The 26196-nt window shown below is 43.6% G+C and overlaps 4 protein-coding genes across 5 annotated transcripts in view; 2 read left to right on the top strand and 2 right to left on the bottom strand.

The window, feature by feature from the left end:
- Window positions 1–4294, top strand: part of SYCP1 (synaptonemal complex protein 1) — a 35443-nt gene extending 31149 nt beyond the window's left edge. Inside the window, exons 26-32 of the mRNA XM_019546497.1 lie at window positions 877–969; window positions 1789–1863; window positions 2437–2502; window positions 2614–2787; window positions 2993–3136; window positions 3773–3859; window positions 3946–4294. Of these exons, the coding sequence (XP_019402042.1) occupies window positions 877–969; window positions 1789–1863; window positions 2437–2502; window positions 2614–2787; window positions 2993–3136; window positions 3773–3859; window positions 3946–4089 (783 nt within the window). The 3' untranslated portion in view covers window positions 4090–4294. The remainder of the gene's footprint in view (window positions 1–876; window positions 970–1788; window positions 1864–2436; window positions 2503–2613; window positions 2788–2992; window positions 3137–3772; window positions 3860–3945) is intronic.
- A 1391-nt stretch (window positions 4295–5685) lies between these two features.
- On the bottom strand, window positions 5686–10110 carry LOC109317845. The gene is made up of 3 exons (XM_019546773.1): window positions 8847–10110; window positions 7597–7761; window positions 5686–6572 (listed from the first exon to the last, which is right to left on the bottom strand). Exons 1-3 carry the CDS (start codon window positions 9433–9435, stop codon window positions 6328–6330), a joined length of 999 nt encoding a protein of 332 aa, XP_019402318.1. The 5' UTR covers window positions 9436–10110; the 3' UTR covers window positions 5686–6327.
- Window positions 10111–12532: 2422 nt separating this feature from the next.
- TSHB (thyroid stimulating hormone beta) lies at window positions 12533–19753 on the top strand. 2 transcript variants are annotated; one of them, XM_019546514.1, is made up of 3 exons: window positions 12533–12868; window positions 18774–18933; window positions 19425–19753. In XM_019546514.1, exons 2-3 carry the CDS (start codon window positions 18775–18777, stop codon window positions 19665–19667), a joined length of 402 nt encoding a protein of 133 aa, XP_019402059.1. In that variant the 5' UTR covers window positions 12533–12868; window position 18774; the 3' UTR covers window positions 19668–19753. The 2 variants fall into 2 exon arrangements, with proteins under 2 accessions (XP_019402059.1, XP_019402058.1); XM_019546513.1 differs by lacking the exon at window positions 12533–12868 and adding an exon at window positions 17904–17991.
- A 3181-nt stretch (window positions 19754–22934) lies between these two features.
- Window positions 22935–26196, bottom strand: part of LOC109317844 (mitochondrial glutamate carrier 1-like) — a 6995-nt gene continuing 3733 nt past the window's right edge. The window contains exons 4-7 of the mRNA XM_019546772.1: window positions 25357–25558; window positions 25120–25274; window positions 24361–24436; window positions 22935–23442 (exon numbers count right to left, since the gene is read on the bottom strand). Of these exons, the coding sequence (XP_019402317.1) occupies window positions 23283–23442; window positions 24361–24436; window positions 25120–25274; window positions 25357–25558 (593 nt within the window). The 3' untranslated portion in view covers window positions 22935–23282. The remainder of the gene's footprint in view (window positions 23443–24360; window positions 24437–25119; window positions 25275–25356; window positions 25559–26196) is intronic.

Below are 26196 nucleotides of genomic sequence, written 5' to 3'. Positions count from 1 at the left end.
TCCAAATCACTGATGAAGATGTTGAACAGTGCGGGCCCGAAGACCGAGCCCTGCGGAACCCCGCTGCCCCCGTCCTTCCGGGTTGAGAAGGACCCGTCCACCACCACCCTCCGGGTGCGGCCCTCCAGCCGGTTGGCGACCCATTTGACTGTGTGGGTGTCTACACCACAGCCCCCGCAGTGTCTTAATGAGAACGGGGTGAGAGACAGTGTCAAAAGCCTTCCGGAAGTCCAGGAAGACGGTATCCACTGCTACCCCTGCATCTAATGATCTGGTGAGCTGATCGTAAAAGGCCACCAGGTTGGTCTGACAGGAGACGTCCCTATTTTGCAGATGTTTTTGGGACTATAAATTTTGGGATGTCACATTTGCTGCAGAACAGAACATGGATATTAGGAGGTAATTTGACTTTTGAGTGTTCCATGTCTGTTCTAAGAGTTGGCTGTTGAAAGGATTTTCTGATATTTGCCATCTGATATTTGACTGCAGGTTCTATCTTTTGATGTTAATGTTGGCCTGCTCTCTTAAGGACCCTATTTCTTAGTGGCCTTGAGCTGTATACTTTAAGATAATTTAATGATGTTTCCTTGCCATTCTTCTTTAGTAGATATTTTCACAAATAGAACTTGCTACAATGTGACCAGCCTTTGCACGCAGGTACATTTGATTCCTTAGTGTGGGAAGTGACCCTTAGTAAATAGTACTGTACAGCAGATGTGCAAGAGGTGTCTATGGAAGGAAAGATGGGTCTCTCTGAAGCACGAAAGTAGTTTTACCTTTGTTTTGCAACATCTGAACCGAAAGGAAATCCTAGATAATTTTAAAGCATAATTTTGATTTGTTTCATATATTCATATGACCGCCTCTTTCATGCAGCACCAATACGATAAAATGGTTGAAGAAAAAGACACAGAATTAAAATGCTTTAAGACAAAAGAACAAGAACAGACATCAACCAAAAGAACTTTGGTAAGATCTGTATTTTAAAAAATGAATAACTACAGAGAAAAGAAAAGGAGCAGTTGCTACCCTGGCACAGTATGACAAATAATAGCCTTTCTGTTTTTGTGAACAATTGTTTTCTTCTCTGTATAAGGCATATACATTTTGGGGGTGGTACATTTAGGTCAGCCCCCTAACTTCTGTGTAGTGTACTTGCTTATTGTTCTTTTTGGTATCAGAATTATAATACGCAGTGTTGCAAATGAAATTTAAGCAAGGTAGCTATTTTCACCTCTGTCTGGTTAGGTGACACCTCTTCTGTAGAATAAATTATCTACTTTTTTCATGTTTCTGTTAAAATATTATATTAAGAGAAAAGAAAGGCTTGGCTTGAACAGAATGGGATGCATCATTCAATACATTTCTTAGTAGTGCTTGATTTCCTAAAAAAACAACTAACTTTCAGGCTTACTGTCTCCCTGTCCCTGAGTAGCCTCACTTTGAGGAAGCTGTAAGAGTAGTTGCCACTTCAGAAGTGGCTGACAGTATACTTCTACTTCCTCATCTGCCTGAAACTCAGTAAGTGACCCTTATGACATTTTCCTTTCAACAGGACTTGTTTGCAAGTATTTCTGTAGAAGGAGAATGACCCACTTGACATATTAATAGTGAATATTCATGTGCTTCAGATAGGAAACTCTATTAGTTCAGTATATTCAATTTAATTATAGGACTATGAGTGTCTGTGTCTGGAGGTACCCAGTACTCTTCTTTAAATATGTGTATATATGTAACTATTACAATGAAATCATTTATGTAGCTAATTTACAAGCTAATTATTGTTAGGAACATGAACTATCCTGTGTGAAAAGTGAAGTAGCATCTCTTAAGGAACAGCTTCAAGTGGAGATTGAAGAAAAGGTACATCTTCCTGCATTCCATTCTGTATTTCTCAACTCGCCCTTGCAGCTATAGCAGTTAATGCAGTGGAAAAGATTTAGGTTGATTCTTGGTTTCTTATTCTGTTTGCTTTTAAGTACTGTGTGTTACTCATTACTGGGCCGTGAAGGAGAGGTGCCAAAAGACTCTAGAACAGGGATGGTCAACCCACAGCCCATGGGCCAGAATCCAGCATCCCAAGGGCCAAAAACCTGGCAGCAGGAGAGCAGTGGCAGTGCCTGAAATAAACTTGTCACTATGTATCAATCAAAAACAGGATACCGATTAAAAGTGTGCTATATAGGTTCAGGCAGACAAGGTTCTTATGTAGGTTCTATGTAGGTTCAATACCAGACCTATGAAAAAAGCTATAAGCAAGAAAAGCATATGCACATTTGTGTTTCTACGTTTTAAATGTCTTCTCAGTTTTGACTAAATTTTGGATGGATCTCGATCCAAATATTTATGACTGAATGCTGAACATGCATGCTATTTCATTACTGTGAATAATACACACGAGTAGAACATTTACTATTACATAACTGTTTTTAATAGGAGAAGCTTGCAAAAGAAGCAAAAGTAAAAGAAAATGTGGTTCCTGAAAAAGAAAAAAAGCACAGGGTATTTTTTATTTTGATTCCATAACTTAATTTGGAATTTATATTCATAGTCATATTATGCAATACAATTTAAGTTTCACACTAAATGTTTTAAATTTATTAATATTTTTAGAAAACACAAACTTCCCTTTTGGAGACTCCTAAAAGCAGCTTAAATCTTGACTCAGCTCATTCAAAAAACACTTCGACCTACAATTTCACACCTGCTAACATGAACGTTTTGGAAAACAAAGAGATATCATCTTCCACACCAGCTAAAAGTATTTTGGGCACTCCGTCATTAAAGGTTTGTTACTTATGGAACAGTAACCTAGATATTTTCTTACACAGTGTGTTTATTTATTTATTTAATTTACTTTTCACTTTGTTAAAGGGCCCATGCTGCCGTAATTACGTCTAGAAATATTATAAATTTGTGTTAAGTATAATTTAATTTACACTTTGTTGAGCATAATTTAAATGTAGCGTTTAAATATTTTATTTTTTCTTAGACATATACTGTGAAGACTCCCCCAAAATATAAGTTGCAAGGAGAAGGCCCAAGCCCACTGTTAGAAGGAGGCCTGAAGAAAAAAAGAAAAGTGGTTTTAGAGCTGGATACACAGTCAGACAGCTCAGAACACAATGACCTCTTGGTAAAGTTTTGACAACTAAGCAGCACCTAGTGTTATTCTGTACATTCTTTGTTGTATGGGAAAATATATGTATAGTAGATAGGATATCATATACCATACCCAATAAAAATATAACTGCACGTATTTTATGGGACTATAATGATAATATGTGGAATTGTCATTCTGTATTGGTGGGGGCCATCTTTTTGGCAGGCAGGCAGGCCACAAATTAGCCTTGCACCCTCCCATGTCCTTCCCTCATTCTGCCTTCTGCTCCCTGCCCTGTGCTCCCAGCCCAATCTCCTGCTTTGTTTTCTGCTTCCTGTTCTCTGCCACTGTGCTGCCTGTAACCCTCCCTGATCTCCCGTGTGCTGCACAGAGGCATCCTGTGTCATTTGTGACGTGTGGCTACCCATGTCTTAAATGTACATAACTAAAAACTCTAGAATATGATCTGAGCAGCATTCTGCAGAAACAACATACCTATTCATTACAGTTGTACTAAACTAATTTCCCTGAAGTTTTTGACAGAATTTTGTTTTTTACCAACGAGGAGGCTCCATGGTAATATTTTAAACATTTGTATTCGACAATAACAATGAGAAAAACCCAGTATATTTTATTATATCAGCGATTACCTTTTTTCCTTAATTTAAGAGCATTGTTGCTGAGGAACAAATGTTCAAAAAACTACATAAAGATGACCCTCAAGCTTCCCGCTTCCGTGGCGTGACACCAAAAAAGGTATGTTTTTAGCTTTACTTCAAATCAAAATAAATTGCTTGACATATTTTAACAAAATTAATTGATTACTTTGCTTTTATTCTTAGGTATCAACCCCATCATCGCTAAAATCTCCTGGGTCTGCACTGAAACTTACAGCTATAAGAAAAATGCGAGAGGCTGGATGGACTGCAGTTTCTAGAGTGGACAGGAAAAAAAAAATGAAAGAAGCTGAAAAACTCTTTGCCTGAAATTTAAAATTGAGCAATGTCCTAGGATTATTCAGTTCATATAAACCTTAAAGTAGAAACTGATTAATCCTACACAATTAATACCTTGCCATTGACTTTCATGTAACTTTGTATGACCACACTTGTGCCCCAAAGACTTTCCACATGGCCAAAATTAGACAAGCCCAGAGGGAATATGGCTTTCTTTGTTTGTTTTGAAAATCAATAAAACCAAAAATAGGAGTTGTTCAGAGACATTTAAATAAACTCGGGTTTTATTTGTTTAATGTTTACTTTCCCCTTTTCAGCAGAATATCCATAAAAGGTTTTGTTTCATGATGTTTGAGATTGTTAAAATGCATCAATTTTATTCAGCATTTTATTTTAACACAAATCTTAGGTTTAGTGGTTTTTTATATGTTGCGCGCACACACCCACCTTGCTGAACCATTCTTTTAATGTAGCAAGTTTGTTTGCAATTGTACGTGTTTCAGCATTTTGAACATTTAAGTGTTGAGCTTTTAACAAATACTGAGTTAGGTCTTGCTACTTTTGCTTTCCTGGAGTCTAGCTTTATGCCAGATATGATTTGTCAATTTATTTTTTTCAGACTATTGAGTATGCAGCTTTCAGATTTCATTAAACAGTTGATCAGAAGTGTGAGACTTTGGACTAAATGCTTACAAGATGCTATGTGATGAGCACATGTAGGACCAAAACAGTCTTTAAACATGCTATTCATGCTCTGGTAACATGGAATTGTGGAAAGTATTAGAGAATAATAGCTTATTTATTTAAAGCATTGGTTTTTCTTTACTGAATTTGCAGAGTACCATAACATACGTTGTTTAGTTTTTAATTCATCCTAGGTTCTCAAAAATAATACCTTCAGAGCCCAAAATAAAATTTAGGAAATTTACAGGTAATCTCTGTGACACATGTTGCCTCAAGAACAATAAACATCTTGGGGTGAAACTCTGGCAAGTCAGTGGTAAAACCCCTATTCACTTCATTAACGCCTAGATTTCATTCTTTGTCTAGAAGTTACTTTACTCCTGAGGCTGAAAACTTTGGTTATGGTGCATTTCCTGTTAATCAGTAAAGCTCAATGTCATCGTTTTAGTGCTTCTAGTTGAAGCAGATAAAGATTTAAACAGAATGGGTTTTAAAAGATGTACAGATTTAACTGCTGAAATTGTGAATAGAATGTAATGGGTTCCCAGTTTCTGTGCGACTGGATGGTGCACAGAAACACAGTCCTTTGGTATAGTGCGCCACTGCGGCGATCTAGGTGGGAAATCTAAGCATGCACCGTCTGCATGGCGCAGTAATCGCCCATAGTGCTCCGTGCTTTAGTACCACCAAAAGGAAGTCCTAAAGCATGGCGCTGTAGCAGTGTCACCATATGGCAACATGTAGACAGACCCAGAATGTTGTGTTTTAGTCTAGTTTACAGCATGTGTTTTGAACAGATATATTAAAAGGCAAAGCACAGAACTACTTAAACTTCTCTAGACTCCAAGGAACAGTACCTTCCCAGAGATTATTTGCACAGGTCTGTTTAATCTTTCCCAAAAACATTAGATCATATTTTAGAATAGTGTACATCAGCTGTCACTCAAAAAAATCCTCTGGTATTGCGACTGATACAGGTTTTCAAGAGAAAGGGAACATCAGCAGGCTGGTGGGAGTTCACCCATTATTGATTTCAACTGAGCCAGGATTTCATGTATGGGTCCAAGTGTCTTGCTGCTTGCTACTGCATTTCAAGACAGCCAGCTCCTAGTTTTGAGTGCCTCTACTGCTGACATTTTCAACCGAAGCAATAACCAAACTTGGGTATTTGGAAGCTTTATCCTTAATCAATATCCTAGATATGGAATTGAATATAATTGCTAATCATTTCATCTATACCCCAGTTAAAGGTGCAATACATTTCATACTTTTACTTCACTGAGGTTAAGAATTAAAATCCATAACTATCCCACCCTATCAATTCATGTTTCTGTTGTATCACTAATACCAGGAATCAGAGCGCTTGCCTGCAGAGTTAGTTACTTGCCTTAATTTCCTGTTGCAAGTAAGACTTCACATGAGAAACTGATGCCATCCTCAAGATAGACGGAGCATCTCTTACATAACAGAATATGTGCAAGTAGCATTATATTGATAGAAATATTGGGCATGAAACTGAAGCCATGATAACACATTACAATGCTATTTGAAGATTTAAATTATAATCTGAGCATCTGCTGTGTATTAGACATTGTCCCTACATTGTGAGTCTTGTGGTAGTGACTGAAAAGTTTCAAAGATATAGGAAACGTCTTTTTCATCAAGTGAAAATTCAAATTTGAACTGCCCAGATCTGGAACCCAAAGGTAAATAATCGGCTTCAACCTCATCATTGTCCAAAGCTGTCACGTTGGGGTTGTCAATTCTTGGTGCATCATACAATCCGCCTGAAATCAGCAGTGTGTCATCTGGAGTGGTGTATATGTCAGCTGCAAAATTTCAGAAGTATTATTTAACGTTGTTATAGGGAGATTTGTAGTAAATCAAAAGACTCAAATCTTTGCTATGCAAAGAGATATTTATGCTATGCATGTGTACTTCTATGGGTGACATGCATCTATTTAAAGTCAAAATTAAAGTGCAAACAACATTGTGTTCCAGGCACTAATCTAGATGGCATAGAATGCAAATGAAAAACAAATGAATCCATTATTTTATCATCTGTATGTTCTTCAGGTAGTACACATTTTCTATGTCCAACAAACATATTTTTTATAAAATAACACACGTACAAGGAGCAGTTCCGTGGAGCAGTGAAAGTATGCCAAATGCTTATGGGTGAATGCCATTTAGAAAGAGGGCGACAGTAATTGTAAAATTTCCCTGAATGTTTTTGCATGTATTAAAAGAGGACATTTTCTCATTCAAGGCAGGATAAAAGATCATTCAGATGCATCACCTTAATTGTTTTGTGTCATGAATTGCCGTCCACACGCCCTTTCAGTAGTCCAAAACAAAGTACTATAATAAATGTAAAATACTGGCACCGCTTTGTGGAAACTTTCAATTTTCAAAAGCACCTCAGCAAGTTAGGTAACAAGCTACCTTTGAAAATCTGACTCAGATATTTAGAGATGTTTACTACTGTTCATTCAACATAGTTTAATTATAATACATAAGTACAATAACAAGCCCTATACAAGTTACTGGTCAAATTATTCCCATTGCGAAAACTGGTCTTTCTAATTGTCCCCTACATTTTTAATGATGAAAGAAGACACGTGATTGCGATTCCTGCCTACAGGGTTACAGCACAGATGTGAATCAGCCTAGCTCCTCCACTGCTTTACCGTGGCAGAAGATACAGCCCCTAAAATGTTACGTAGAGTTTGCATATGCTGTAGATTCTTCCACTAAGTTTGGTGCGTTTCTATACTGAAGGAAGTGATTCTGTTACTACGCCTAGTTCTCAGGGTGTAGGTTTGAACATGTATGTTTGCATTTTATACAAACCTGTTTCAGAAGAGCTGTCATGCAGTGGGTGGTGGGAATATTGCGCTTTTCTTTTCCTGTACTTAAGAAAGCTATACATGATAATGACAAGAACAGCAAATACAAAAATGCTGCTGAAACCAATGCTGAGAACGTCCTCTGAATTCTTTAGATGAAATCCTTCTGCTAAAATAAAATTTAGGAAATTTTCCTTTATTTCATAGCAAAAACAAAGATCAGTCCTTACATTTCATTAAAGCAGCATGGAAGGTGTTCATGAGCTAACTGTAAGGACAGACCAAGAATCTAATTTCTCCCTTGAAAAAAATGTTTTAAAATGAGGGCCCTAACTATTCAAGCACAGCTCAACAACACCACACCCAAACCATTGTTCAAATAATTAAAATCTTCTACCAGAGTCTGATCATTCTGTTACTACAATTGTTGTATGCTTTTAAGTGGTGTTTCAGTTTGGGTTTGAACTTGCCAGGTTTACAGGTCGAATATACAACATACGGTCAACATGTATAAAACCCGGGTGTGTAAATGTAGACAATTAAGTCCATAGTTAGATGATTTTCAGCAGGGCTGAGGGCCAGGTCTGTTGCTTTTATAGGAAACAGGAGCCGAGGTGGGCCAGCCCTGTGGTTAGTCAGGTCACTTTGACTCAAGGGTCAAAAACAGATTTACTGTATTTACCTAAATCTGGCGCTGATATTTGAACAGTTTTGGCTGACATATTTATCTGCCTTCATTATACTGCCAGAGTAGATCTCCAGTTAATCCTTCTGCCTAGGTCTGCCTTTTCATTTGTAGCCTAATCAACTGGCCGGTTTCTGTCCCCGCTTCCTTCTCTTGTTTTATTTTTTATGTAATTTTAAAACTTTTGCTTTCTCTTTCATATACAGTTTTCTTTGCCTTCCAGGAAGACTCCTCCTCTTGTCCTCACCTCCATCATCTTCTATGCAACAACATGTTATAAGCTTACTGAGGAGTCCGGTGGAATCTATTGCATCTGACCTGAGTGCCAAGGGAGCAGACAAGAGGAATGCGAGTTGATGGGCTGTTCCCAGGACCTGCTAATCTGGTGGGGAAGGTGAGCATCTTTCAGGACACTGTCTAACTCTTGGCATGGTTGCAGGGAGACACTTGCTGTATTTTTGTGCCTTATCTCCTATACTCTGTCCTTGACTCGAGTCAGGTGCTGCAAGTAGGGAGGTATTGCTTTATTAAATCAATCAATCAATCAATCAATCAAATAATACACCTACTTGAAACCTGGGTTGTAGGAACTGAATCCAAAGCTTCACTGACATTTTGAGAATCAGCTGTAGGATGCAGAGCTGCTGGTTTCAGTGTTGTTGTTGATGTTATGGGATTAGAATCTCCGCTGGCCGTATGCTTTGTAAAATTATTAAATGGCAAGAGTGTAGATGACAGTGCTGTAACAGAACTAGATCTGGCAGTGGTATCTGACAGTCTGGTGATGTCTGCGTTAGTGGGATAAGGGAAGCTTTGTGCAAAGTGTGATGAAGGTCTTAAAGTAGATACACTAGTGATTGTGGTCACAGCAGTATCCCAGCTTGTTCTTGCTGTCTGCAGCGTAGTTACACGAACGCTTTTATCTGTAGTGGTGGCTGTTTCATTGTTTCTGGAAAAGACTGTATTTTCAGTTCCATGGAGGGTCTCTGCTTGCACGGTGTCATTCTCTGGGGGAGGATGCCTTGTAACTTGACCAGAAAACATCACCACTGTGTGACAAGTCAAAAGGAGCCTGAAATACAGAAGCCGTGTTCTGCCCATCACAGATTCTCTCTCCTCCTGTCCAGCTGGGGACTGAGCCTGCTGTGTGCAATACATAAACAAAGCATGAAGATAAACTGCACAGCTCACTGTGATGGTTCTGGCCTAGTTCCTACAGGTGTTTTACAGAAGGGTTGTGGAGATAGCTGCGGTTTGTTATACATACACTGTGATGCTCAGAAAAGTTAACACAAATTAACTAGAGGTGAGAATTTAAAGCGTATGAAGCCCCAGTAGGGACACTCACATTCAGAAGTAAAGTAGCTTGGGTTCATTTGATTAAGCTAATTGAAGCAAATAAAGGCATTTTTACATATGAACGAGAGCAACCACAGGAGTTTAATGTACTTTAACTAGTGAGTTTTGCCTCTTCAGTTAATTTGGTAATTCCTATGTAGATATGCTCTTAGACTGAAGAAAGTGGAGGGCAGTGGGTGCTGCAGATGTGTGCCTGGCCTTCTTGCCATTGTCAAGTTCTCCTCAACTGCAGATGACAATCAAGCATATTATTTACATTAACTGGTTTATGTTATAAAAATATTGATCGTCCTCACAGATGCCAATTTGCCAGGACATGCTCATACCTCTCGAAGCTCTTGACATACCCGTTTTTAGCTTGGATTTCAGAACTAAAGTTTCTTCACAAATTATTTTCCCTAGGGCCAGTCTAATTTCAAATTTGCACTGAAACAATGAAGTTGTGACTTGAAAATAATTTAGTTAAATTAGTGTCAGTCTGGAAGACGTACAATTATCTGTTATGACGCTGCTCATTCTAGTTGCGACTAAACCTCTGCTGCAGTAGAAGAATTGTGATGCTTGTCAGCACCGTTCCCTGACTAGGGTAGACTGAGTGGTCACAATAAGTAATTTATTCATCAGCTGGTGCCTACTGCCCTGGGAGAAGATTACAGTTTTCTTAGTCTTGTTTGAACTTATTTGACAAATCATTTCAATGAATAACAGTGTATCAAAGGTGTGTGAGAAGCCCTGCGCAAGGACTCGGTATCCAGTACGGGGCCGAGTTAATTTCAGCTGCGCACCCAGATCAAGTGGTATATTCCCTGCCTGACGGAGAGTTATAGTAATTCAATCTCGGGTTTCTAGTGAAAATAGTTGTATTTGTTAATCCAAAACTAGCTTTCTAAACATTTGTCACCATCTCTGCTTGTTAACTTGTTTGCTATATTTGCAGGAAGCAGAACAGGGAGAACTAAACGCAATTTAAGTAAAATCAGTTACAGATGTGAACAAATGTTAATTGGGGACTGTTTGCCAGTTCTACTGGTTACCGTAGGTTCCTGTTACATTACTTAAATGCCAATTGGTGTCATTTTTATTATTGTCACCTACAAGCCTCTTTTAAGAATGAGAAATTGTAATATGAGCCATTATTGCAAAATTATGAATCTGTAATTACATACAGTAATGATAATATCAAAGTAGTCAAAAAGCTAGTATTCTGGGCCTTCACCTAACTTAGTGCTACGATGCTGGTTGGCAGCCACCGTTCTTAGTATCACGCTAACGTTATTGACCGTGACCCTGGGGTACTGCAGAGACATCTCAGCCAGCTCAGGTCCCCATTGTGGTGTTTTCTTTATCATTAACAGTCCTGTTCCAAGCAGCCTTTACTGTAAGCATAGAGCAGCTGAAGGTTTGCTTTTGTAAGCTCATTGCCTGCTGTGGGAGTAGCCTGTGCATTTCTGGTACTACAGAAGTTAGTCATTAGAATAAACTGGAGTTGGTACAAGAGCTGGTATAGCATTATAGATATTTTGTAGATCAAACCAACAACAACTCTTGGTAACTAAAGGAACCCTAACCAACAAGTTAATTTGGTAATATGTAATACCTTCCTGAAATTTAACATTCCAGTGCAGACTAAACAAATCCAAGCACTCCCGGTTATGTTCTAACTGACTCGACACTACTGACCCAGATACTCCCAAACAGCGTTTTTAAAATCCTTTTGTTCTAAACTCCGGAGCAGAGAGCCCTAAGTACATGCAGAATATCAAATCAGAATAAATATTCCCAAAACAACACTTGCCAGAACTCACCTAAACTGAGAAATGCAGCTATGCTCTAACCAGCAGGTAGCTGTTCTGCGCAAGGTAGCCACTACCTTACCATGTTCCGGTTTATTCAGACTGTGGAGTATGCTCCCTGGAGGGCTGGGAAAACAGACGACTCTACGGTAACCAATGGAGTTGCATTGGAGTTTGAGATTAGTCAGAGCTAATGACCTTAGGGCTGGGCTCACCTGTCTGTGAAGTTAGCCGGGGAAGTTCCTCCCTCGGCAGCAGCTGCCGTTCGTCTAGTTTCACGGTGGCTTTAGCGAGCAGTTTTTGCAGACCCTACAGACTATGTTAGACTTTTTAAATAAACATACAAGGGAAAATCCCTTTAAATGTTTCCTCTGTGTGTGGTGTAGGTGTCAAAATCTAAACGGCAATACTGGTTTATTGAACAGCAGCATAAATGAAAGAAAAACTGCAGGTATGTATGACCGCTTAGGACAAGCTGAGCTCAAACACAGTTACTACTCACTGTGACTTCTAAGCATAAAAGTTCTAAAAAGATAAAATTACAGAAATGCAAGTAAATTAACAAAACAACAAAATGCACATACACAGCCACCCTGCCACACTGGTTACTACTACAATCTCTGGGATCCAGGAATCATTTCCTTCTTGTGAGCACCAATATTACACCTGATTTTTGACTGTCTGCTTTCTCAGCTAAACCAGATCACTTGGCTTTCTCTTTTTCTTAATGTCTCCTAAGGTTTGCACTGTGTGGAACAACATTTGTAGTGTAGAGTATTTTCCATCCTCAGACTTCCAGTTTGCCTTTGAAGGAAAGATAGCAGCCAGGGATGCTGAGAGACAGCCCTGGCCTATGATACCTGTATGGCCCCGGATTTCTAATTCTGAAGGGGAAATAAAATCTCTTTGTTACTTCCTGCTTGTCCCTGAGAAAGGGGTGTGTTCCTTCCAACACACATGCCCTGACCCAAGACCGGACAAATTCCACTAAGGCTCTCTAAGGTGTTGTGGAAGGAGAGGGGCAGATTGCAACCATCCTGAAAGTGGTGCCTTGTGGCAGTGGAGCTTCCCACATTCATCCTTTCTTCCTGGCAACTCCATCTCCAAACAGATTCACTTGAACCAGGAATGGATGATGGATGCAAGCTCTAAATCCAAACTAGAATGACAGGTACGGTCAGCAATGAAGTTGGTGTAGACAGGCTGAGCCCTCAGCTAGACTGTTCTCAGTCTATTTTTACCCCAGTGACATTTTGCTGATTTAATGTGTTTATTCCACAGTGGTACCAGTGAAAGTGATGGCAGAACCAGTCCTACACTTTCTCCTGCGAACTGGAGTGCATAGTTCCTTTGTTATCAACTCACGTGGTAAAGCAGAGGAGCAAGATTCATGGCTCTGCCAGTCAACAGTGAAAGTGCAGAGTTCGCATATGAACCAGGTATGTTCTGTAGCAGTGATAGTCAGTGCTGGGGCACCCTGGGTGCCACGGGATCTTTTCAAAGGTTCCCTGAAGCAGGAGGAGATAAGCATGTGTGAAGAGAAGTAAAGGCTCAGGTTGGTCCCTCTGCAGGGAGGTAAGCACTGTAATAAATATGTTAGCTTTTAAAATTGGATACTACTCAATTCACAAACATTATGGAGCAGTGCCACAGGTCCAGTGAGAGGTGCCTCAAGTCCAAAGGGTTGAGACCCACTGCCTTGGAATAATTTGACTCCTTGCCAACTGGCCTTAGAATAACTTGACTCCTTGCCAACTGGATTTGAAAACTGTTCAAGCATAGCTGGTCCTAGGCCATCTTGGCTTGTACGGGAGCAGGGCAGCGGTTGAACTAACGCTGATTTTTAGTGAGTGTCTTTAAAAAGGGGTGTCTTGAGTTTAAAAAAGTTGGTTCCCGAAAGCTTGCAAAGAAACAATTTTTCCAACTATTTAGTTGGTTTAATAAAAGATATCCCATCGACTCAAAGAACCTTGTCTGCCTTGAGTCTAAAAAGGTTGAGAAGCACTGCTCTCCAGGAGCAGGGAACTTTTCCATCCCCATAATCCATGGAATAGGTTAACGTGGGATGCTGAGCAGAATTTACTATGCTCTCGTCGCATTCTTTTGTGGTTTTTCTTTGCCCAGTGGTTCTTGTACCCACTGGTCTGGGCTCCACTCTCACTCATGTCCAAGGAGCTCTGCCATCTTTAGCAGTAACTCAGCATACAGAATGAGGGACAGCACTAAAAACATACATGGTAGACACAGGTCTGACCTCTTGCCAGGCGTGCCTCCTGCAGATCGCATCCAGCATATCTGCCAGCATGCTTCCTGCTCACCTACAATTTCTAGTAGATGTGGAGAGCTTGATTCTGCTCTTGCATACACTTACTTGGGACAGACTTATTGACAGGTGATCAGGTTATCTTCCTGACACAAACTGCTTCCCTTAATCCCCAAGCGATTCCTTCTCAGAAATAAAAACCCTTTGTAATCTCCTACCTACCACTGCACACATGAAGGATCCACGATCTGGGGAATTCTTTCCTTCGTCATCTTGGAATAGACCATTTCTGGCCAGAGGACTCCTGTGCACAATGTCCTGGTGTATGGATTAGACTTGATGACATTTCCGTTCAGTTCTTCTAGTCGTATGGAGTGCTCTGTTCTGTATAAACCACAAAAATGAAGAGGATTATGTTGTATCTTGAGTATATAAATCAAGATCATGGGCATGTGCTCTGCAAAGAGACATCCGTACTGTTTAAATCCCTGGCTGGTAAGGAAATGTGGTTACTAATCCTGGGAGCAGAGCTGTGAACTGCAAACCTTTGATTATGATAGATTAGAGCTCGGTGGAAATATTTCAAGAGATAACACTGAGCGTGTATGAAGAGCACATGGGCTTTAAACATTCATCAGCCGCAAACTGTTTAAATACAACATCTGACGGGAAACACGGAGGCTGTTCCTCTGCTAACAACCGCTAGGATTTTTTCCTCTTTTGTCACTGGAGATCTGTGTTGGGATGGTACTGACAATGTTTCCCCCCACCAAATTCTCCATCATTTGGGAATCTGCCTGCCTTGGAGACTTCTTCATTGCTGTATCCAGAGTCCTAACATGCAGCAGAAGCAACATATGTATTCCCCCTTGCTTGTGAGTAGCCTGCCCAGTCTCCCGTCTTGTCTTGTTACACTAGATTTCCTGCTTCCTCCTTCCTTCGTGATCTCTCTCTTGACATTATAGTATTGGTCTCTGACTTTGAGCCTTTTCAAATAATTCTGTCCATCTAATCCCCCAGCATCCATTTAATTTATCTACCCACCAAGCTTTTAGGCAAGTCAGAATCTGGAGCCACGCCATTTAGGATTACTGGGTTCTTTGCACAGGGATTACCTGCAATGTTTCCTGCGCTTCGCTGGCATCACGGCTTTTACTTCATGAAAGTGTAAATGATTGATGTCAGAGAACAGGTTGCTTTGGTTAGCAGAAAGGTTAGAGATACATAATTCACACTCTGACTGACTGACACAGAGCACTGCTAAGACTCTGAGGGCTGCTCTGGCACATTGAGAAGTACGACAGCAGGGTGCAGGTCAACAGTGGGTCAGCTGGAGAAATGGATCCAAAGGAGTCAGAGACTGGGCTTTACTGGACAATCCTGGGAAGCATTCGAATAAGATACCTTGTGCATTCATGAGAGACCCTGTGTGATGGCAGCAGCACAAACTGGAGCCAGGGATGCAGCTTGGGGGTCCTTGCTGCTACTGGAGTAACCCAGGTTAGCGAGGGAGCTGGGGTGTCTCGACTGCACTCTGCGTCATGCCGTGTCGACACACAAGACAGGGAGTTCCAACAGACAAATGCATTATGGTGTCGTCAGACCCCGGGATGGACTGTGCCTCCCTGCTTGGCACATACTGTGCTGAACTCTGCAGCGGCTCCAAATAGCACTGACAGCTGTCCGCAAGGGCAGATGGGATCATTTATCATCCTGTCTGACTTCCTGTATTGTACAAGCCAGGGAATTTCATCACAAAGTTGCTTCTCTATGAACCTCATCACTCAGGTCTACCTGAAGGTATCTAGTTTTGAAATGAAGACACCAAAAGATAGAGAATCATCACTTCCTTTGACGGTCAGGCCGGTGGCTAATCGCTTCTGCTTAGACAAAAGATAGATAAGTCATGTTTTTGTTTGATCTGTTTTTTCTGGTTTAGTTTCAGCTCTTAGCTCCTGATAAACCTCTTCCATTAGAATAAAAGAGACCTCATAACTGGATTTTTCACCCCATGAAGGTAATTTTACACCATATTTGAGCCACCTCTTAATGTCATTTTTGATAAGCTAAACAGATTGTGCTCTTCAAAATTCTCACTGTGAAAGCCGGTCTATAGCTGGGATCATCTCCATTCTCCCCATTTTGTCTCTCTCTCATTGTATACTCTCTACTCCTTCAATATCCATTTGACAATCCCGGCACCACCCTGGGTGCAGCAGTCCAACATGGGTTTCACAGACGCTGCACACAGACGATAAGCCCCCTCCTCATTCCTACTCCTTCCGCCCCGCATAAGCCTCCATGGTTCACATTTGCTTTGTTGATCCAGCACCACTTTGGGAACTTATATCAAATAGTTCTTTATTTGTAGCCAGTTGAGCTCATGCTGGTGTTTATCAGCCTAAAAAGCTCTCTCTCTTCAAGAACATACTTGTAAAGAGTGACCATATCCCCTCTCAGTCTATGCTTTGCTAAACCAATCAGACTAGGCACATTTGAACTTCTTTTGTAAGAAAAGGTCTCTATTCCCTTGACCATCTTCATAGCCATCTTTGAGCTTGTTCCAGGTTAGGTCAATCTTTTTTGAACACTGGTGACCAGAACTGGATAAAGTGTTATAAATGAGGTCTTACCAGTATCCTGTATTCAGTATTAGCACCTCCCGGTGTCTACTGCCTTGAGTTCTCCCTTCTGTTCTTTCTGGAGCTCAGTACAAGACCACACAGTCTCCTTATCCATATCAGATTTCCTTAATCCAGAAAATTATTTCCTGAAACAAGTTTTAAGCACCCATATTCTCATATGTAGAATATATTTGTGCATGCAGGGCAGGAAAGAGTTAAATAACATAGTTACAGCAGCAAAGTATCAGTGTTTTCCTTTTGTTGCTGAGGCAGCATGGACAGATGTTACTGAGAGTACAATTAATACTGTACTCATGTCCTTAAGCCAGATACAGCCATACCTAATTTCTGAGAGGTTATATAAACCAGCCCAGATATAGCAAATGGGAAAATAAAGCATTTAGTGACTCTTGGGTGGGGGGCAGGAAAATCGTTTCTTCCTGGTAGAATAGCAACCTTGTGGCACTCGTCTGGGACAGAACCCGTGCAGCCCCCAGGTGCCGCGGTGACTACCACGGGGAGGCACCACTCAGAGGCAGCCAAAGCCCTGCTCCCTGGTCAAAGCACTGATGTTTTTCCTAGGCCAGGTTTACCAGGGCTCTATACGTTTCTCGGGTCTGCGTACACAGTTTGTACCTGGCTGATGAATGCTAATAGCAGCTGCTGGCTATGGAAGCATGTGCAGAAGGATGTGGCAGCGGGGCCATGAGAAGGGAATGGGGAAGAAAGGCAGACTGGCAGCTGCTAAAGCAGGGGAGAGCAACGGCTACACTCGGGATGATGATATGTGCATCTCTCTGAGGGCAAGACGTAAGCACCCGCACAACCACCACGTTCGTCGCCTGAACTGAACTTAGGCACTGTTCCCCACTTCTAGATGCTCCAGATGTGCTGGCCTTCTAACTGTGGTACGGAGCTGTTTTCTGCAGGCTCAGCTTCTGCCAGATGTTGTCTGACTTTGAGCCACTTGCTAACTTTGGCCTGTTACAAAAAAAGTTCAAAGTCCAAACCATTTATATGGGCGCAGGCATGAGCAGACAGGAGCTCCTCCCCAGGTCACGCAGCAAGTGACTGAGGCAACTGCTGTGGTTTACCAACTGTTTTCACGTTGTCTGGTCTTGGGCTGTGTGACTGCATCACTTGGCAGCACCTGCCTGGTCTTTGGAAACACAGTGATTGGAAGAAGCCAGAATCAAGCCCCTTTCCCAAAATAAAGTCTGTAATTCCTGTAGCAAGTTCTCAGCACTCAGGCTACCGCTGTTTGTGTTAGCTTCTTTGTTTATTACTTCATTGTCCTGCAAAATGATCAATGTAACCTTTTTAAAAGCAGCATTTGGTTTACAAGTCTTAGAGGAGAGTGTTAAATTAATTAGATTTCCAGCTCAGTTCCAGCTGCCGATATTATAGACACGTTTGTTCCTGTCGTATTTATGTTGTGGTTCAGCATTAATTTTCAATAGATAGATAGTTTTGAGATAAGCAGGCAGCAGTTCAAGTGCAATTATATAAACAATAAGATCAGAATGGAATTAGCATGCAGAGTATAAAGCTCAGCGATCGTGTGTGCCCAGTCATTGCCTCCCTGGCTGAAGGAAGAACCTGGTTCCTGTATTACAGAAGATTTCAGCTGCAAAGGAGTTGGTCTTTCCAGGATCAGTGTCACTGCAGCTGTCAGGTGCTGTAACCTGGACAATGGAGTAGCTTTTCTGGGGGAAATCAGGAACTGAAAGAGGATTTAGAGAGTGATTCCATATGATTGCGGACCCTGTCAGCTCAAATGTGTAGCTGTAGTGCTTGTTAGGTGCAGCCAGGGACTAATCGGGGCCTCATTCTGAGGACTGCTCAGCATACGCGGGAAGGAGTCTGGAGAGCTGACAGATGAAGTGGGGATTCGTCACTCTGTTTTGCTGATATTCTGTATTGCATTGTCATCTGGCGGAATATGACAAAACCTGGCAGCATGCCCACCTCCAGGCAAGGGGCTTCTACCTAGACACAGCTGGAGTGTGATAAACATGACGTTGCCTTTGATCTATAAAAATGTGCTTTAAAACCAGTTGGGTTATTTTAACTTTTATGTTGAAGTCTGGAGTTTCAGGTGCATCACGTTTGGATCCTTGAGCAGGGAGGTGTGGGCAAATCCTGTATTTTGTTGCATTTCCCTGCCAGGATCCATTAAAGGAAAGTTCTGTGTAATGCAGTTCAGCAGCGAGAAGTGAACGTGAGGTTTGTCTTCTAGGCCCATCAAGCTGTCTCGGCTGGCGCCCACCCTCTGACAGTGGCTATTTCCATTGCAAGTTAGGGACTAAGGGTGGAAGCGCTTTGTCAGGCTCCCATTAGAGGCTGTTTGAATTTTCACATCCCTTGTGTGAATAATATAACTGCGCCCCAGTACATTCTAAAAACAGGCCCGGGGGCCTAATCTAATGCTTTCCCTTTGACCATTTTTTCATCCAGCATGCATCCCGTTATCCTGATGATTCTTTTTGGCCTTACTGTTGAGCAGACAACATCCCTTTGTGCTCCCATGGAGTACATCATCCACGTGGAGAAAAGAGAGTGCGCCTACTGCCTGGCCATCAACACCACCATCTGTGCTGGATACTGCATGACCCGGGTACGGGGAGTTCTGTTCTAATCCGGGGCCCCTGCAGTGCCCGAGGCTGCAGTCTGACTACTGACCCTCACTTGTTGCTTCCGCTAGAAAATTGGTGGGACAAACCCTCTCCTAACAGTAGTTATACTACATAGGAAAAGTCACGTTCATGGCAGGCTTATCAAGTCCATTTACACACAGAGGCATTTACCACCTTCCTGGCATGCAAGGACTTGGCTACTGCACTCTTTGAAGCCTCCTCGTTACTGAGGAGGGGCATCAAGATGGAATGGGTGAAAGACAAAGCTTTTTTTTTAATGACCAGTTGACTCGGAGGAGGCTCTGGGAGGTGAGGGAGGTCATTCACACAGCTGCTGAAGGACAGGCCTGAGCAGGATGCCTGTGGCAGGGTTGGGAGGCCTGGCTGCATTCTGAGCATGATGCGAGGCTTTGAGACACTGGGCTGCTTGGGTACCCATCAGTTCACCAGAATGTCCCTCCTTTCTTTGCAGGACAGCAATGGAAAGAAGCTGCTCCTCCAAAGTGCCTTGTCCCAGAATGTGTGCATGTACAAGGACCTGGTGTACCAGACAGTGCAGATCCCAGGCTGTTCCAGTCACACGGTCCCCTTTTACTCCTACCCGGTGGCAGTGAGCTGCAAGTGCGGGAAGTGCAACACCGACTACAGTGACTGTGTTCAGGAAGCCATCAAAGCAAACTACTGCACCAAACCACAGAAGCCCTCTAACATGTAAGTGTCTGACTTCACGAGGCAGCAGTGTATACTGTCCCGCACAGCTAATTACTGGCTGCCTGCCTGCCTGCCTGTAAAAAGAACATGAATAAAACTGTTGTAGGTCTGCAACTTAGTCTGCATAACTTGTTAATCCAAAAGTAATTCAGCAAAGTGACAGCAGCATTTGGTTGTACTGGCAGCAGCAGAGGGAGGCCAGCAGAGAAGCTGTTGGTGGAACTGCAGGCAGGGATGACTGGAGTAGAAGACATAAGGCATCAGGATCTATTAGCATCACCTCCAGGTTGGGATCTGGTCCTTACCCGTGGCACTTTCTAGACTGGATCGCTGTAACACATCTCTGCTTAGTAATGCCCCTGCTCTTGACTCTGAAGCGCTGACATCCCTTCCCAGTTTTCTGTGACCTAAGAACTGTCCCTCCAAGAGAGCTGGGGTTTCTTTTCAGGGCCTCCTCACAATATACACTGCAGGGTGAAGAGCGTGTGGGGAAGGTGGGCTGAGCCTTCTGCTTAGGGTGCGTTTGTAAACGTCAAGCACTAGGTAAAATGAGGCGCCGATGTACAAGGGAACATCTGATGGCCTTTCACTAAATGCAAAAAAGGAAGAAAAGAAGAAAAACGTGCCCCTGGCACTCAGTAGCACAGATGTCCCATGAGCATCTTCACTGCAATTTTGCACACCTCTGCCCTTCCCTTCAGGGCTACACCCTCTCCACATGCAGTGATCATATGTGCCTTCTTTAAGGGCATGTCTTCACTGCAAAGTGAACTGCGCATGGGTTTCACACATGCATGCACTTAGGCTGGGTTGGACCAGTTCAATTGCCAGGCTTGTACCCGTGCTGTGCACAGCTATGCACGGTGTTAGGAGGTCCAGGAACAGTCCTCGATTCACAGTGATGTGCCTACCACTGAGCTGAGCAGCACAGCCTAAGTGGGTGACTTACACTTGGGCTGGTAAGAGGAACGTGGACTCCAATCTGCACCCTCCCTTGTGGGAGTCAGCACAGGGTGAAAGGTGTGTGCACAGGAGAGAGGTAGCGGCTGTACTCCCTCAAGAGCTGGGTTAGAGTTGCTGCAGCGATATGGCCCTAGTCCTGGGCTGGCATGAGTGAAGAGAAGGGGAGCCAGAGCAAGCAGGAAAGAATTTGCTTCCCCTGCTGCGTTCTGGCCTTGCTGACAACTGCAGTTGTGCAATGACAGCAGCAGGTGGCTTGGTGACGAGCTACAAATAAAACAGACCAAGTGCTGAGTGATGGGGCAAGTTCCCATCAGGTAGTTCAGCCGATTTCAAACCAAGGCAAAGGTACTCAAAACCCCACAGAATGCAGCAATGGGATCAACTCCCAGCACTTTGTATTTCTTTATTTTTCTCAGGAATGCCGAGTCAGAAAAGGCCGATTCAGTCTAAACCAGTCCCAACCAATGAACCTGACCCCTTCACTTCAGGAGAGCCCAGCAGACAAAAGCATACACACAGGGCCCACTGGTAGAAAAAGGATCACAGCTTTTATTGTAATGCTGGTGTGGCACATACAGGGCAAAGACAGCTTTCACAAAGCTGCTGTTGAAGTTACAAAGGGACTTGAGCTTTCAGAGCTTACGCAGTTAAACTGCACGTTGCATCCAGTAGATCTGTGGATGAAGCCACACCAGTTCATTTTTCTGCAAATGGCAGGAAACTGTGGGCACAGCCCCAGAGTGACGTGACAAGGAACGTTTCTGACCAGGTTAAAACCTCCATGACCACTTCTGCCCTCAAACACGGATGCAACTCCCAGTGAATTCAACACAAGTTGGCACCGCAGGCTTGTCCCAGGGAAGGACTGCCCCCATAAGAGCTGAAATATGTAAGTGTGCAATGAACTGCTTATGAGCTGAACCCCCTCCCCCTCCATATCTTCTTGGTGACCGGCTGGTCCTGAGGCTTATCAGTTCTCCCAGGTGAATGGCACCCCACATGCCTGAGCTTGTTGTACCTCTGTTGCCTAAAATTGCTTAATTTTAGCAAACGCCACAATAGCCATATTCCCCTTCGAGTCATAAACTCCGACTTATAAAACGTCCAATAATTTTGTTCCCGATTAACCATGGTAAGTGAGTTATGAAACTATGAGAGTTACCAGCAGTAAGAATAGCAGAGGGAGGTTCTTCCACTTCTCCCAGATGAATAATTCCAACCTCATTACCCACCACAGCTGAAGAACATGGAAACCGAGTACTCTGGCCTGGCTCCCTGGCGCTCAAGTTGTGCCAATACAAAAAGACTTGGCCCCAAATACAGTGGCTCAGATCCTATCCTGCCTGTTAGACATCTGAGCCTGCCTAGGTGCTGACCAGCAATTATGTGCTTTGCTTCAGGGGAGCAAAGCAATTTGACCTACAGAAGTGCACAGCTCCCAGCAGCCCAACAGGCAGCAGACTGCATCTCCAGAGGCTGAGCCTCTCTCACCTGCAGAGGCACATGGTTCTCCTTTGCTGTGGTTGGAGAGCTGTGTGCATCTCCAGAGCATGCAGGGAGCTGCCTTCAGGCAGCCACCAGGAAACAAGAGGCACGGGGGTGGTCTGAATGCAAGACCGCATGTTTCCACAACTGCATCTTGGGAAGCTGTTCTGCGGTGGAGGGGGTACATTTTATGTTCTTTTGTGAGGAGGAGCCAGAACCTGAGGCTTCTTCCTTGCAGGCTTCTCTGCTGCTGGCCATCCTTCTGGCCTACACGTTTTCCCTGTGCAATAGCTCAGCTCCAACAGGAAGGTGGTCTTCAGCCCTGCGTTGCTACTGTGGTCATAGCACTTCCCCGAGAAGCAGTTGTGGAGTCGAACAAGGAGGTAGCCAGACCCTGCGGCCCGGGTCTGAGCAAGTGCTCCAACTGCTAGACTACAGAGCAAGAGTGCACTGCTGGAGATCACCTCCTCAGTTTTCAGATTAATGAAGATGTATTAAAAATATAGATACAGCAGTAGTTTTCCACGGGCTTAAAATTAGAGTGGAACAGGATCCCGCATAATGACTCAAATCCCTGAAAACTGCACGAGTGCTGCTTGGATGCCAAGGTGTAGAGGTGATGGACCGTTACTAGAAATAGCCTTTGCGTTCCCTTCACAAATGTGTTACAGCTTCAGGATTGTGTCATAACTGCCACGTAACAGTCCCTCATTTGTCCCATTCCAATATATTCAACTCCACCCCTACGCCCATTACCAGAAACACTTCTCCTAACACCCGGTCACGCCTCGCTCTGAAAAGCATGTAAACTCAGAAAAGCAGCTGTGATCATATTGCATGTAGAGATTTACACCTCTCAAATGCTAACAAAACACAGATGCTGTGCTACACTGGCTGCTGAAGTCCCAACAACAGGTGTGCAAAGGTACAAATGCATCATGGGAAGTATGAGGAGGACATAACAGCATCACCAAGGTTGGGAGCAGTGCTAGTGAGGCTGGGAACATGGCCTCAGCCTTCCATTAGCACTGGTTGATCGTAATTGCACCAGTAAGTCCCACGCTCCAGGTGACACACCATCTATCTGAGCTGCTGTTCCCTTCTTCGTTCCTTTTTGGGCTGATGACTCCTGCAGGTTCAGTGCCAAGACGTCCACAGAATGGGGAAGAGACTAGGTTGAAAACCTGCTGTATCGGGAAAGGTCCAACAGAAACTCCCCCACTCCAATGAAGTAAATGACTTGAGCTATGCCAAACAGAGGAGCGATGACCAATGCTCTGCAGCCTGCCCCTTTCAGAAAGGCAGATGGACCCTCCTTCAGCCAAATCCTCCTGAGAATGGAGCACAACACAAAAAAAGTTACAAAGCCTGCGAACAGGCCACTTAGTGCACATGGCATCAGCGTGCACAGAGCTGTCTTCCCTGCCCGTGTCAAGTCTCCGAGAGGGAGAGAAAAGACAGCAAAGTGTGGCACCTGCCTGATGCAGACAATATTTCGCTATCCTGTTCAAACCAAACAAACACACGCTAAGACTCAAGTGCCAGACGCATGGGTCAGGCAGCTCCGTGCTGCTGAGCCCTACCGCTACACCGAGAAAGCTGCACAGGGCTTCCGTGCCGCTCCATGACACGGAAGAATCCAGATTTCAGGATTCAGAACACCTGGCACCTTCTTGGGCTTCTCCAGATGCTCACCCCAGGGCTAGTCGAGTGCACCGAAGGGCAGCAAGGCATTTTAAAAATCACTCGGACAAGGCTTATACCAGATGCAGTTTTACTACAGACAAGTGTACTGATGTGCGCCTCAGAGAAGCCAGCTGATATCAGCTGCCATTTGCCTGCGTCATTAATTTCTCTCTCCCTTCCTGGCACAGAGCTGTCCAGACCATTTGACACTGATGAGAGGACGAAGGATGGCAACGCACTTTTGTTGGTAATACAATCAGCGAGCCAAGGCAGGTTATATGCAGGCAGTTCCTGATTCCCAATGCTCTCTATATATGCAGACAAAGTTGCTGTAATTAGCATCTTATCTCATCTAAGAGATACATTTACATTCAGACAGAAAAAGAATCCCACCCATAAATGAACTGGAATATTATTAACCTGGTAAAACTGAGCTCAGCAGTAAGGACTCCTAGCTCTCTGCTATGCACAATGAATGAGTCAGTTTTACAACACTGTCAAGAGCACCCCAGTCCTGCGGGCACGTGATTCACGTAGCAGAGTCATCGCTCTTCATTCATTACCTCGCACAGTCAGCTATTCCAGTGTAGCTTTCCTCATTTGTTCCTTTGCTCAGTGACTGCAGGCGTGTCTTTATTACTGGAAAGAAAACATACATTTTTCAGTGGTAGAAGCACAGAATTGGACTGAACAGATTTATCCAAGCAGGTCCAGGGACGACCTCCTGGAGTTATCCATCTAGTCTCAGATGCATCTCCATTTTGAAGAAGATCAGAGACCTTTTTTGTTCTATTCTGGCAGACGACAAAAAAAAACCCAGAAAATACCTTCTCTACCCCAACCGAGAGGAACGCGGACAAGTGTGTTATAACCCACTTGAATCCCTGCCTAGCCTCAGGAAGTGCCACGTCTCTCTCTCACGCCTGGTAAAAACGTTGGAAACCACCTGCCACAATCCTTTGGTGCCTGCAGGCATCTGCCCCTGGTTCCTGCAGTACTGGTATGAGGGGAGGACACATCATGGGGGCAAAATCCCACCCCAGGCCCACCAAGATACTCCAAATACTAAACCTGGTCTGAAGTTCCCCTGTTGTCTGGGTGAAGGGTCTTTTCCTTATACGTGTTCTACCTTCACCAACCTTTAACTGCTAAAGTTTTTGTGGCAGCAGGAGTCTCATTTGTTGGGGAATCCTAAACCCTGTAATGGACTGGTTTTGAAGTCCCTCCCCAAAAGCCTCTCATCCATACACCACGGAGCAGCGGTGGAGGTGGCCGTCACGACTAAGGGGAGCAACAGGAAGAAAGTGTCAGACGTCTCTTACCGTCACAGGGATTGACAGAGACAGCAGCTACAGAACCAGCCACACATCCTGCTAGGAAAGAGTGATGAAATGGGGCTCTCCCCTCCAGAGTATCTTGTCCTACTCTGTTCAGATGCGCAAACAATGGAAAGTAGATGATGGAGAAGGGAATGTCCCTGGAAAAAGCAGACAGACAGACATCACGAAGGGAACGGCAGGCTGCTCGCGTGGGATGTGAAATGAGGAACGTATTATTACCTCAGCAGGGTGGCGCCGAGACCTTTGTAAAGGCCTTTAACGCCTTGTGTACGCAGAAGCTCAACCGCTATCTGGGTAGCAGATGGTCTTCTTGCCAGTGCAGCCGGTCCAAGGTTATATGCTCTAGTCAGGGGTGGGCTGACAGCTACCAGCTTGCAGCCAGGAGCTGTACAGCGGACTCCACGTGCAAGTTGCTGAGTTGCTACAGCAAGGCAGAAAATGACTTCAGGCCTTATTTCCTTATCCTCTAGTATTATTCCCACTACACATATTGTATATCCCAAATCTACCAGAAAGCCTCTGGGTGGCTTATAGCACAAGCTTACAAACAATTCATAAAACAAAAACAGATTCTCCAAACATGCCCCAGAACTTGAAAACTTTTTTTCAGCTCCCTCCCTCCCACTTCCCTGTCTATCACCCCGGAGAGCCAACCCTCTGGCTCACCCCCACTGTGCTGCTGAGGCTGTAAGCATCTGCCTACTGCCACTACCTAGACCACTGGCCTGTACGCAACAAATCTTGTTGAAAAAAGATGATGGATGTCTCTCCTCGCTGAAGAGTAATTGCACTCGGCAAGACTCAGCAGCTCTACAATCACCATATTATCAGCCACCATGGCTAGGTATTAGATCAGGGCAAGAGTTACTTCCACCACCTACCTCTTCCTGGAACCAGAGCTGGGTGCCAAGACTGATGTGCACCAATTACCTTTGACCCCTTGCCAGCAATCCTGAAGTAATGCTGACAACCTCAGCAGACAGCTTCAAGTGTGTATGCACATGAAATGCGACTGTAACATAGCTGATATGCATTAACATCCCGAACTTCCACTGAAAA

The sequence above is a fragment of the Crocodylus porosus genome, unplaced genomic scaffold (genome assembly GCF_001723895.1).
Source record: "Crocodylus porosus isolate Cpor-Errol unplaced genomic scaffold, CroPor_comp1, whole genome shotgun sequence".
NCBI lineage: Eukaryota > Metazoa > Chordata > Crocodylia > Crocodylidae > Crocodylus > Crocodylus porosus.
Note: the sequence above shows the minus strand (reverse complement) of the source record. Positions and strands in the feature narration are given on the sequence as shown.

Bases quoted from the DNA above. Each gene is read 5' to 3' on its own strand.
- LOC109317845 (XM_019546773.1), bottom strand. From the start codon at position 9,435: ATGTATTGCACACAGCAGGCTCAGTCCCCAGCTGGACAGGAGGAGAGA. The intron at 7,762-8,846 runs GTAGGTGTATTA...ATTTTATTTTAG, and splicing joins TCCTACAACCCAGGTTTCAA to CAGAAGGATTTCATCTAAAG. The intron at 6,573-7,596 runs GTTTGTATAAAA...GAAATTTTGCAG, and splicing joins TGACAGCTCTTCTGAAACAG to CTGACATATACACCACTCCA.
- TSHB (XM_019546514.1), top strand. From the start codon at position 18,775: ATGCATCCCGTTATCCTGATGATTCTTTTTGGCCTTACTGTTGAGCAG. The intron at 18,934-19,424 runs GTACGGGGAGTT...CTTTCTTTGCAG, and splicing joins CTGGATACTGCATGACCCGG to GACAGCAATGGAAAGAAGCT.